General features: G+C 43.6%; 2 protein-coding genes across 23 annotated transcripts in view; one reads left to right on the top strand and one right to left on the bottom strand.

The window, feature by feature from the left end:
- Nucleotides 1–75: 75 nt before the first annotated feature.
- Nucleotides 76–12,959, bottom strand: part of LOC119552743 (potassium voltage-gated channel protein Shab) — a 59,961-nt gene continuing 47,077 nt past the window's right edge. For 5 of the 22 annotated variants that reach the window (XM_037862508.1, XM_037862515.1, XM_037862511.1 and 2 more), the window contains 8 exons: nt 12,529–12,740; nt 11,257–11,673; nt 10,748–10,771; nt 7,820–7,933; nt 3,948–5,097; nt 3,680–3,873; nt 3,344–3,620; nt 76–2,128 (listed from right to left, as the gene is read on the bottom strand). In XM_037862508.1, the coding sequence (XP_037718436.1) occupies nt 1,926–2,128; nt 3,344–3,620; nt 3,680–3,873; nt 3,948–5,097; nt 7,820–7,933; nt 10,748–10,771; nt 11,257–11,673; nt 12,529–12,740 (2,591 nt within the window). In that variant the 3' untranslated portion in view covers nt 76–1,925. Of the gene's footprint in view, nt 2,129–3,343; nt 3,621–3,679; nt 3,874–3,947; nt 5,098–6,149; nt 6,922–7,068; nt 7,221–7,819; nt 7,934–10,747; nt 10,772–11,256; nt 11,674–12,528; nt 12,741–12,959 lie in introns of those variants that run through there. The other 17 variants (XM_037862513.1, XM_037862519.1, XM_037862512.1 and 14 more) reach the window with 11 other exon arrangements.
- On the top strand, nt 8,245–9,720 carry LOC119552746 (chromatin modification-related protein eaf-1). The gene is made up of 3 exons (XM_037862534.1): nt 8,245–8,457; nt 8,513–8,689; nt 8,751–9,720. Exons 1-3 carry the CDS (start codon nt 8,430–8,432, stop codon nt 9,620–9,622), a joined length of 1,077 nt encoding a protein of 358 aa, XP_037718462.1. The 5' UTR covers nt 8,245–8,429; the 3' UTR covers nt 9,623–9,720.

The raw sequence follows: 12,959 nt of genomic DNA, 5'->3' as shown, positions 1-12,959 counted from the left end.
ATTATGCAGTGGCGGAATGTGGCCGGTGCTCACCAAAAAACCGTGTAGATAATCCTAAATGAATTGCTTACAAAATTTTTTGATGCCTCAAGCATTTGTTAATACGTACACATATTTCTAAAAATGTTTAACTATATTACTTCGAGTTCTTGGCTTTAACATTAGTTATCGAATAGTGTTTGCTTTTTTTTTTTTTTTTTTTTGGTTTAGTTCTGTTTTTGTGTCAATGCTTGTGTTTTCTTATCAATTCGAAAAGCGGACGATGAGACATTTTATTATCGTCTCTTAATAAAATTTGTGTAGTTTTCTTACAGTGTGATGTCTGTGGTTTTTGAGGGTGTGTGGGTGTGTATCTGTGAGAGGTGTTGGGTGTGTGGCTGTGTGGGTGAGTGAGTGAGTTCGTATTCCCTTTACTGATATGTTTCTAAGAGGCTAACTCGCATCCTGGCTCATCGCTGGCCGAGCAGAGGCAACTAAACAGGACAAACCCAAGCCAGTTGGACAGATCGATCGGGATAACCCATGGAGGATATACTAGAACACCAAAAACCAAAACACTCTCGCACGCATACACAGAATGGAATGTGGACAAACAACTTGGGTTGCAATAATTGACTAAACACGCTCTTCGAACGGGGAAAACGCCCCCTCGGGTGAAGATTTCCAATTTTATTGCTTACGTATTCGGAAAACGGAACTAGGGAACTAAACATCGAGTCAACTGCCTAGGGTAGATCTAACTAACTGAACTAACTAACATACGTAACACATACACGCTCCATAACTAACTAACAGCATATGGGTGGGTACAATACCATTTCAGGGGATTCGGAATCTCTACAGACTTCGATGGCGACCCTCGAAAGACCTTGTCCCAGCCGCATAATAAATAACAACATCTACATCCAAGCAATATTGCAATTACCCAACCAACCTCAATCTCTACTACTTGTTCTGCAAATCAGATTTTATCGGGGGACTATGCCAAGCCAAGCTCTATCGATAAGCCCTAAGCCCTACACACACGCACATGTACTTATAGATCTAGAAACGAACTGGTTGCCCAACGATTTTCAACTACTTTTTGACATTATGAATTTGAACGATTCGAACGATTTACATACAGATATATGCATATGGCCATGCGGATCTAATTATGGGGTGGGGCTGTCGTATCCCCCTCCTCGTCTATAGCCTCCTCAAGCCTCCGATCTGCGGGGTTTAGCGCGCGGTTTGAAAAATAGTTCGAGCTATATACTTATTTATCGTTTAGTTTGTATATATAATGTGTAAATATGCGAGCTGCAATTGCGATGCGTGTATATTCTATATTGTATATATTTATAAGTTGCATTCAAAATATGAATATTTCCGTTTCATTTGTTGCTATTTAGGCTTTTCTGGTGATTTCGTCTATATATTTTTTCTGTTAGCTGTGTCCTGAAGGCGGTAAATAAAGGTTGCTCTGTACACGAGTGGATTGGGCTCTGCTATTTACACGGTAGCATTACTTTTAGGGTATATTATAGTAATAATATTTTTGTTAGGCTTTTTGTACGACTTGCGCGGCTCTGCAAACATTTCATTGCAGTTCGGGTAGCTCTTTCTTTTTCATTTTTAATTTTTCCTCTGTTCTATTTGTAAAAATACTCAGATCGAATTCCGGGGATCTGCCAGGGACCGTCCCACCATCTCTAGACTAGGATACTGTTCATTGCTTTTATATAATTCACATTCCATGTTTGCTAACTTTGCTATCACTTTGAGTTTTCCCTTTGTATTTTTGAGTGTTGTGAGTGTGTATGTGTGTGGGGGTGTGTGGGGTGTGTGGGGTGTGTGTGTGTGTTGTGTGAGGATTTCCCTTTGGAGTAGGCTGTCATTTTTTACATTTTTGGGGTGTCGTTTTGTGTGTGGGTCCCTAATTGCTACGTGCCCTCGTTCCCCGGCCTCTTAGCCTCCTCGGCGTCGCGTCCTTGGAGAAGGGCCCTCTGCTCGTCGTTGGCCTCCGCCTCGCCCTCCTCCTCGCGATCCTCCTGGCCAGGAGCCGCTGGAACCTGGCTGGCGGCGGCAGTCGGGGGATCCTCGCCAGCTCGACTGCTCACGGGCGATGTGAAGGTCGTCTCCGAGTCTGTGTGGCAAGAGGGGTAATGATTAGCCACTTGGTTATACAGGTACATCATCACAACCGATTACACAGGATGAGTGATAAAGGTCCTAACCCATTTTATGATGAGTATCGGATTTCTAATTTGTATTACATTTTCCATATCCGACTGTATGCTTTACTCAGCTTATTAAAATGATTTTATATCATTATAAGCACTTTCATAATTTAAAAATTTTTTTGTTTGAAAGTTAATGTGGAACTCTATTTACTTAAATATAAAATATCTTTTAATATATGTATGTTCTTAATATTTTGTTCTCTGGCATCATAAAATGGATTAGTCCTTATCAAGGTGCTAAACATAAAGCGGCATGTGGGTGATCATGTGTGTGAGGTGTATGAGTGATGGCTGTGTGAGCTCGACTTCTAAAGCTGTTAACATCGATCTGGCGCTCAGATTATCCCAGCGGGGTGCTAAACGAAATCAGGACATTCGAACGGTGAGTTTGGTGCGGCGCGATCGATCGGATCGCTCTTGGTAAGCACTATATAGATCGGATCGGTAATACTAACAGATCGCCCGCCCGACGGCCTCCGCTCTCCGTGGAGTGTCAGTGTGTCAGTGTCTGTTTCTGTGGGTTCATGGGGTCATGCGGATGTGGGTGGCGATGGGTGTTGTTCGGGGATTCAGAAGGCGGCATCGAAGACGGTGACTGACAGCCAGCCAGCAAGCGGAGGGAAACGGGAGAGATAAAGAGATGGTTGTAGATGATATCTGGTTTCGTCATGGCCGAAAGAAACCCCAGGACGCACTTACAGGATGAGACAGGTAGAGAGAAAGAAAGAGAGAGGGAAAGACAAAAGGAAGGAAGAAGAGCGAACTGGCAGTGATGGAAGGTATACCCTATCCGATATAACAATCTACTTTACGTTATCTAAAAACGATACCCGTTTATACAATAACCTACATAAGCATCCCTTTAAGATATTGCCTCTTAACTCTGATAAGAACTAATAAAAATATTGATTGATTCATAAAGACATCTTAAAATTTCACAATAAGTTATCATATATCTATTTAAATTATATTAAATAGTTATATATCAATATTGGGGTATGATATAATTAAAGTTAGTTTTCATTAAGCCCAGTTCTTTTAAACCCATTTCTGAAAGTAGTACCCTCCACACAGCCCCCATCACTGCCAGCAGGTCACCTCGTCTGACCACCACCTACCCAGACTGCTGTCCCTGGTCTGCTGACCATCCGCGGATCCTGCGGACGCGGATGCGGATGTGGTTGGAGGTGCTCGCGAGAGGAGCGGCTTCACCTGGCGCAGAGCCTGCTCCTCGGGATACCGAGGGGTCTGGAATTTCGTGGGCTTCGATTGCAAGGTCGCTGGTCCTGAGCGCTGGTGCATTAGGGTGCGGTGCCTGAGGGGTGGTGGGGATATAGACTTAGCTAAAACTGAATGAGGTAATTTATTCGGTGAGTAATCGCTGCCGGATTCGCCCTGTAATAGCCATAGTTAATATTTGTCAGAAGTATATATCTGTTAGGGGATTCACGAACCATTACGGTGCCGTTGTCGGAGACGCCGGAGCCGGACATGTTGTCCGCCAGGAGACGCTCGCTCTCCGGATCGGACAGGACGCGCGAGATATCAGACTTGTTTTTCAGGATCGACTTGGAGCGCCGGTGATGCTCCAGATTGGGCGAGGCGTCAATCGAGTCTATCGATGAGGAATGCTTGCTCTCGAACTTGGCTGTGGATCGAGGAGGGGTTGGTAAATATGGGATAATTGAATCTAATCCATAATCCTTGATCAGTTTTACCCACCTTTGGCGCCCACATTCTGTATGCCAAACAAATGCTGGTTGATCAGTTTGGTGGCAGTGGCTAAGCTCTTGCCCGGCATGAAGCCCGAGCGTTTCTTCTTGGGTCCCTGACCGCCGAATCCGCTGGATCCGCTGGCCGCCGGGCTGCCCGATGCGCCCGCCAGTCCCCCCTCCGGGCGGCCCCCCGTCTCGTCGTCCAGCCTGGTGTCCTCGAAGCGGGCGCGTGGGCGGATGCCGCCCAGGACGCCGGTGACGCCACTTGGTCGCATGGCGGTGAAGCTCTGCTGGAACCGCGTCTTCCGATGCTTTGGCACTGAGTTCTCGTTCAAGCTCACCCGGCTGCCCCGCTCCTGGACATCGAAGCTCTGGTAGACATCGTCCAGGGGACTCATACCGCCGGCTCCTCCGCCTCCGGAGGCCAAGTTCCTTAGGGCCGTATCGCCGGAGGCGCTCTTCTTCACCTGGGCACGTAGTCCACCCGAAGATGTGGTGCTTGGCAGGCCCACAATGAAGCCCGTGGAGCTGCTGATCCCCTGATGCTGCTCCCGTTCCAGGGGATTTATGTACAGATTATCCATATCGATGTCCAGGGCACAGGCCTCGTCATTGAAGTCCGCGGTGAGATCTCCCTGGGAGAGGAACGGGTGGGTCTGACAACTGGCATAGGTATCCGAGCTATCCACGCTGGCCAGATCGGCATTGTTGTTATTGCTCCCATTGTAGTTGCCGCCGAACAGCAGCGATCCATTCGCACCCACTCCACCCACTGTGGTGGTGTTGAAGTTGTTGTTGTAGTTGTGGTTAAAGTTGGACGAACTGCAGATGGTAGCCCCGTATCTCAGAGATACATCCAGGGGCAAAGCGATGGTGGTGGAGGTGGTGGTGCCATAGGACGATGATGTGGACGAGGATTGCGAGATGGCGGGCAGAAGGACGGCGGCACAGGACGTGGGCGGCAGCGGGGGCGGCGGGGGCAGGGCCAGGAGCGGACCCTGGAGCGGTGGCAGAGGGGCTGGCAGGGGGGACAGGAGGCCAAAGGCTCCCGCCTGACGACTCGCCGCCGCAAGTCGCATCTCCAGGCAGATCGGTTTGTGGAAGTCGGAAGTGGGCAGCGAGATCACGCCCTCCGCATCGGTGAACTCCTTGAAGTCCTGCAACGAGCGGGGGTTGGGAGGAGATATGGTTTTAGATACAGTCGGATCAATCAAATCAGAGGCCGAGGATAAAGCCGATATGATAGAAAAGTGATCTTTATTTGAAACAGGTTTTGTATCTTTACTGTCTACTTTCTTCACATCATACAATTTTGGTATTCTTTTCCCAAGGTATTATATTATTATATTATTATCAATCTTTTTTAATTTTTAAAATTGAAAATATCATTGCTGGGGTTTTATTTTAATTTTTGTCTATATTAGTGTTTCATGTTTTCAAATATAATCATTTTAGTTCTAGTTTGGGCTTTATCATATCGGCTTTATCTTCACATGAAGTTAGATCTTTTAGACCTTTCTTTTCAATAATATATTTGCGTGTTTCGGGATGTTTTCTGGCTGCTTGTTAGTGTCTGATTTAGTTTGGTGTACCTGTTGTCTGGAGTTAGCTTTTTATTTGTGTGCGATTTGTTTCTTTATTATTTCGCTTGAAGAACAAAAATTAACATGCAACTAGGAGGCGCCAAGTAAAACTCAAACGTGCAGCGCTATTTATTGTTAACATTTAGTCATATTTATTAAATTAAAACAAGGGCAGTGCGAGTTCTCAACTTGTTATCTGAGGCAGAGAGAGAGAGAGAGAAAACTGTGATTACTATATTTAATAAGTATAGAAATAAAACTTATTTTGAACATTTAAAGAAGAAAATAAAAAATATCTATTTGAATAAACTTGGGAATTGTATGTTGTATTTTTTGTACTTTCCCTAGTAGATCTGAAAAGTCCCCAAGTTGAGCAAACGCATATGGATTAATGTTTCGATATTCAGACGTTAGAACGTCTTACTTACCAAACCGCTAGCAGTTGCCTTCGAAGTGGTTCCATTACTCGAACGTTAAATATAGTTAAGAGCTCTAATCGATTTTGTATTACCGAAACCAAAAATTAAAAAATTCTAGGCGAGCAATACGGAAACAATCAGTAGAAGAAGTGGAGTGCCAAAAAGTCGAGTGCGAATAGGTAAAGTTGGTAAACAAAAATAGATTCGTTTGTTTGTTTTGTATTTTTATTTGCAGAATTTGTTCATTCGATTTGTGGTTTTCTTTGTTTTGGTTTGGTTGAGTGATAACAGGAAATAAACAACTAATATGAAGAGAGCGTTAACAGTTTATGTTCAAGTAACTAAACAATTGTATGTTTGTTTTGGTTTTCATAAATATTTTCGTTGTTTTTGCTGGTTTTCTGTTGATGTTTTTTTGGCGTTTGCAAGTTGCAGCTACTATACTTAAGGCTTACTCCATTTTGCTAGGATATAAATAGGTATTAGGCTAATTGTAATTACGTGCTTAGTGTAAATAAAAAGAATCGATTTAAACTTTCGTCAAGCCCTCAAGCTCCGGTCACTTGGTACAGATTGTAAATTAAATTAAATAAAATTAAATAATAACACATGCTGCTTTGCTTTGCTCTCCACTCCTGGTTGCGTTTTAGATGGTAGATTAGGTTTTAGTTAATTTAATTAAATTCTTAGAATTCGCTATGTCTTTCTTTAGCTTTCACGTCACGTCACGCCAGGCCCGTTGATAACAGTATAATAATAATCGTAGCAGTAATAATAACATTTAGTTGTAATTTGTTGGTAGTTTTAAAGCTAGTTAACGTCTAATCGTAATTTGCAGTTCCGGTCACGCATTCGATGCGCCCGGCACACACTAAGTATTTTCCGATTTCTATATCGAACTCGTGTCGGGGTCTTGAGAATATGGCTAAACGCTATTCGCGCGCAATGGAATACACTCGCCATGACATCCCGGCAAACCCTTTAAGAAAAGAAACGAAAAAGAAACAAGGTCAACATAAAATTTCCATTTCCAATCCAATTCCAATCTCACAGGAAGCCAAAATAAAACGAAAAGAAATCAAAATGAAACGAAACGATCTTAAAGTGGGACAACACTGGGTGTTACCATCTCGGGGTGTTACCGCCTCATAGATAGTATATGTCGATGGTGCCCTCCTCGAGCATCCGCTTGAGGGCCATATAGTTCCTCGGAGAGGGCGGCGGTCGGGCCAGCCGCTTGATGCTATACTCCTTATCGTGGAAAACACAAATGCGATCCTGCAACAACGTTCGTTTGGTTTCGGTATCGGTATCGGTATCTTTATCGCTGCTCTACCAATCCAACTACTTCGGGTCGAGTACGGGGTCGCCTATTGTTTAGCAGGACCTATGCAAGAAGCTCAAGTCTCTACTTATTTATAAGAGGGGTGTCACAAAAATTCATATATACTTTTATCTGATAAATTCTCATTTTGTAGGGATTGTTAAGCATAATATATCAAAACAAAATTACAAATATATGACATATGATATTAAGATGTATCCAAAATCTTTAAAGTAGAGTTCTGTGACACCCCCGAGTCAAAAGTCTTGTCTGGATCGGAGTTCAATATGCTGGGGTTAACAATTTCACAGTCTGCCAATGGCGGTTATGCGGCGATATGTACAGGTTGAGCATGATTTTAGTTCGGTTTAATTGAGATCAGTAAGAAACGTAAACAAAGAGCAATGATAAGGATAATTGGGGTGCAGGCATGCGACTAACACATAGCACATTACATGGAAAAGCGGCTCGAACATTGCAAACGGGTACATCGAGTGGTCACAGCTACGGGGATGGGGATTTGGATTCAGTAGGATCCATTCCCCCCGGTTACCTTGGTTGTGCAGAAACAGCACTCGAATTCCACGGGCACATCCTGCTCCAGGTTGTCCATCCGCTGGTTCTGCAGGTTCTCCAGAGCCACCTGGCGACGCAGCTCGGCCACTTCCTATAAATAGTTGGGTGTTGGGATGGTGGCATCACGTGAGTGTTTCGTTTCGTTTCGCATCGATCGTTAACAATCGGAATATATATCTAGATTCTAGGCCTATGTACAGTAGGATCACCGGATGCAGGTCATGCCGCATGCAGAGTAAGTCTCGGAATTAGAAGTAGTTAAGTTTTTCGCTTGGAATAAGGTTAGCAAGAAAAACGGTATAGTAGTCCTGTGTGCATGCGGCTCAAGCTGTGTGAGGGTGTTTGGTGATTTTAGGTCTACTGTTTTATGGTCCCAAATAAAATAAACATTATTTCTCTAGGTAAACTTCTCCTAACAAAATGTAAATCCAGTAAGTGAAGTCCTAAAAGTCATAATCGCCTCGTTTTAAATCGGGTGAAAACTTAAAAAAAAAAAACTTATGAAAGAGATACTGCCGAGAATCTAATATCCAGCTCAATGGTTGCTGCCGCAGAACCCGGCTCAAACTGGTCTAAATGTGCTCTAAATGCGCCTAAGCAATCTCCATTGGATCGGTGAGTTCAAATCTTGTTGGGGAAGGCATAAATACTGAATTCGATGTCTGTACAGTTCATCTATCTATAATTATCTGCGCAATCGGCATAGAAGCTCAACCCAGCGGTATGAAAAATCGGGAGAAGATGGAATCCTCCATGAGCGGTGATTATAACGCGAATAAGTATGAAAATGTGGAGCGGAGAATGGAGCGGTCTAATGGTGAAGGTCTACTGGATGCAGATCCGATTGGTAAGTGGAGTTTTCATTCGATTTTTAATAAATAATATAAGGAAACCCCTTCTATCCCTAGCTTCCGGCATGGACACTCAAGCGTCGGATCAAAATGCGCTGAACACCTGCCAAATGGTTCCCAATGTGGCTGTTCCAGCTGCCCCTGCTGCCCCAGGTGCCCCCGTTGCCGACTTGTACCAATCCAACTGGCAGCTCCAGCAGACGGAGTTGCAGGCTTTGCCGCAGCAGCAGCAGGCGTGTCCTTTGAGCAGGATCACCCAGGCAACACCCAATGCCTATGCCGAACAGGATGAGACGGAGCAGAGGCGCCAGGAGCTGCGCAATCTCGTCCAGCACTTGTACGTGGCCCAGGCGAGGGTCCAACTGGAGGCTACCGAGATCAGGAAGGCGCAGTCGGTGGCCTCCTCGGCGCAGGCGCAGCTGGAGGAGTCGGCCAACCATGTGCGCAGCATCACCGCCTCCCTGCACACCGCTCAGCAGGAAGTGGCCGCCTCGGCGATTCGGGCCCAGATCGCCCAGCTCCAGCTGGCGGCCCACGACCAGCTGCTGTTCGCCGCTCGCCAGGATGTGGATGCACTGTCCTCGCAGATGGTGGGCCTCCAGGCGGCCGAGGGCATCGTTCAGCCAAAACTCACGGTGGATCTACACGCTCTGCTGGACAAGCTGAAGCAGCCTCTACAGCAGTATGATCGCCCCACGGCGGTTCCCGTCATCGCCCCCAGTCTTCCGGGTACGCTGGCCCATCAGCAACAGTTGCTTCTGCAGCAGCAGCAGCAGCTGGGACAAGGTCTCAGTCAAGGGCAGGGCCAAAGCCAGGGTCAAGGTCAGGGTCAGGGTCAGGGTCCTACGAACCCTACAAACGGAGCCGGTTCCAGCGATTTCATCAACCTGCCGAGGGTTAATTCCTATGCCAACTTGGAATACACTTAGCTCTACATCTATGCGTAAGAACTCTTTTTTCTATATTTTGTAAAAGTTTTCTTTAGCATTATCTTCTTCCATAGAATTATATATTTCCCTTAAATATTTTTGATCCCACTTACATTTTTATTTTTCATGGGGTTATATTAGTTCATACATATCTAACTTGTTTTATTTGTTTAGTATTTCATCTTTGGGGAATCTATAGATAAAAGACTTAGTCTATAGATGGTTTATAAAATAAGTAGATAAGTTTGCTATCTACTTAAAATAGACTGGCATATTTTCTTAAAAAAAAATGTATTAGTATTAAGTCTCTGTAATTGTTTGTGACGAAATGTGAGTGTATGGTTTGGGGAAAAAACTTCTTGTAATTTTTTGTAAAAATAACCAAATTCAGAGGCATTCTTTTAGTTACAAATTTAAAAAATTTACAAAAACAAATATCATTTCTGCAGATGAATTGTATTTTGTAGTAAAGGTTATGAGATTAGCAGAGCAAAATTATTGGCTTACAGACTGAGAAAATGTTAAAGGCAAAATGACAATAATTATGTCTAAATATATATTTTTCTTAAATAAAAAAAATTATATCTAAAATGTACACATAAAACACTTCTTCCAAGGCGGCAGCGGCAACTAAAATTCTTTTGAATCTTTAATTATTCAATTTCATAAGTGACTGACATATATTTCCAATACGGAATATTGAAATGAAATCCATTCCTGGTCATTCGTTAAGTAAATCAGCACCTATAGCAAACCAACTTAAACCGAAAGCAAAACAGATTTAAGCTATATGTCGAAGAATTGGAAAATGTTCATAAATAAACTGGGTTCAAAATCATCGGTTCTATGCAGCTTATATTGGGCATTCGATCAGATAGGCATTCATGTAGGTTTGACAAATCCATAAATGCAATGGCACGTTCGCCCAAAAAAATAACAAAATATTTGTAGCATTGGTTCAGCCACTGAAAAGAAGACAATCAAACCGCAAATCCATTCAAAATTAATCAGTTGGCAAAAATCGAATACATATTAAAGATATATAGCTGTGGCACAAATGCATTCGAGTTGAGTAGAGTAGAGTATTAGAGTAGGTTGAGTTCTTTGTGTATACTTTGAATGTACCTCCTTACTGCGTCCCCGTAAAATCTAAAAGTTAAAATGTGTGAATGTTGTTAAAGAACTTGGTATTGTTCTTAAGAGTCTTAGTTTTCTTATCTACTATTTTTACTGGTACAATTTTTGTGGTGATTGGAATTTGTTTGATTAAAATCAAGAGAGAACATGAAGCTAAACAGACTAGGGATACTAAAAACTACCAAAAGAGGCCACCAATGGGGGAAACTCAGGAATACTCAACCAAAGGACACCAAAGATATATGTGGTATATAAGAACTGAAACTCAAAACAAATTTACCCGACTAACAGTTGGCAAATGAGAAGGAACCAAACGTGAGTAATATAATTGGGATATAATTAGAATTATTTGAATATATTTCGATCCAGTTCAACGGCTTCACATTTACTAATACATAGGATTACGATTTAGGAACTTTGAAAACATTAAGATATTCAAGAAATACGATTGCGAGTATGGCAATGAGTAGGTATCTCCCCTTAATTCGCAGACTTACCCCGGGCGTGATCATCATCTGGATGGGCAGTCCCTTGGCCTGGGACAGGTTGTCGTCATCGACCCCGCCCCCATCGTCGCCGCCGCCTCCCTCGGCGCCCTCTGACCCCTGGGCGGTATTACTGGTATTAGTGGTATTTGTGGCGGTGGCCACTGCAGTTGCCGCACTGGAGGCGGCCACCATGGCCAGGTTATTGGCCACTCCCGATCCGGATCCACCTCCGTTGGGGGCCTTTTGCTGAATCTGTTGCATCTGCAACATCTGTTGCTGCTGCTGCTGTTGCTGTTGCTGCTGCAGCTGCAATGCCTGCTGCTCGCGGCGATAGCTCTCCATGGCCATCATCGAGGTCTGGCGGGCATTGGGATTGTCGAAGCTGTAGGGTGGTACTGCATCCTGCTCAGAGCTGGATCCGCGACGCTGGTCAAACGAGATGGGAAAAGGTTAGTGCTCTTTCTAGCCACAAAATGAAACACACAAAAATGTAGTCTACTTTTAAGCACCTTTAAGGCGAGACGTACTTACAACACTCGATTGCAATTTTTTGGAATGTGGAACCAAGTTAATTATGTTATTCGATTCAATTTAAGATAGGAAGTGGTAATACGTAGAATAGTTTATTGCATATATTTCATTGATTTTCTTCTGAGAATGGGCCATTAACAGATAACCAATATTTTAAAACCCTAAAAAGAAAACGCGGGGGTTGTTCAGTTTTTATGAAATTTCCCAATCAATTTAGAATTATTATTTAAAAAAAAATCTTATTATTGCTTAATGGCTTAATTGATTAATTAAGGTCACTTTAACAATTTTATTTATTGTATTATTTGCATGTGATACGACGAAAATCGAAAGATGACACACTAGTCCGGTTAAAAATGTCCTTTTTCTTTCGCGACATCAGTGCTTTAAAACAATGGTGACCCCAACAACTAAATTTTCTAGGTTATTCCTACGGAAAAGTATTTTATTGTACCATTTGTGTGAGATATTACAAAATAACACTAGGACACATCCTAAATCAAGTAAAATTGTTCTGGTTTTCCTCGGAATCAGAGTTGTCCATGAAAGGTGACCCCAACAATTAAATTTCTACCTCTATTTCTACAAAAACGTTTTTTGTAGTAAAATGTGCATAACATATAACGATATCGCTCGAGATCCCATCCTAACCGAAGTAAAATTGTTCTGGTTTTCCACTGAACCAGTGTTGCAGAACAAAAGGTGACCCCGACGGGGACACACTCAAGAGATTCCTCGGGCAGGACTTACGTTGTGCAGGTTGGAGTTGCGCAGGTTGGCTACGTGGTCGTAGTTCTTGTAGCACCCGGTTCCGGTGGTGGCCGGATTGCGTCCGCTGGTGGATTCGCCCTCGGTGCTGTTGCCGTCCGTTTGCGAGAGATTGTGGCCTGTGGGCGATCGGCGGAGCGCGTGGGTTAAACGGTGCCAATTTTTGAGTGATCGTGTGTGACTCTCGCGCTTTTCTGCTGGGCATTCGTGTGTGGGTGTATCAGTGTGGTGGGTGTTTCAGTGTGGATGGGTGTTATCGTGTTATCGGGTTATCGGGTTATATGTTCAGATTCACGATCGGTTGGTTTGTTTGTTTGTTCGATTTCACGCAAAGAAGCCATGAATGCATTTTGTCGCCAGTTTCGTTTCGCATTTGTTTAGCCGACAGACGCCAGTGGTGGTATATACACAGG

Source organism: Drosophila subpulchrella, chromosome 3L (assembly GCF_014743375.2).
Source record: "Drosophila subpulchrella strain 33 F10 #4 breed RU33 chromosome 3L, RU_Dsub_v1.1 Primary Assembly, whole genome shotgun sequence".
NCBI lineage: Eukaryota > Metazoa > Arthropoda > Insecta > Diptera > Drosophilidae > Drosophila > Drosophila subpulchrella.
Note: the sequence above shows the minus strand (reverse complement) of the source record. Positions and strands in the feature narration are given on the sequence as shown.

Excerpts from the sequence above, each read along its gene's own strand:
- LOC119552746 (XM_037862534.1), top strand. The coding sequence starts at position 8,430 with ATGCGCCTAAGCAATCTCCATTGGATCG. Across the intron at positions 8,458-8,512 it reads AAGCAATCTCCATTGGATCG|TTCATCTATCTATAATTATC; the intron begins GTGAGTTCAAAT and ends ATGTCTGTACAG. Across the intron at positions 8,690-8,750 it reads ACTGGATGCAGATCCGATTG|CTTCCGGCATGGACACTCAA; the intron begins GTAAGTGGAGTT and ends TTCTATCCCTAG.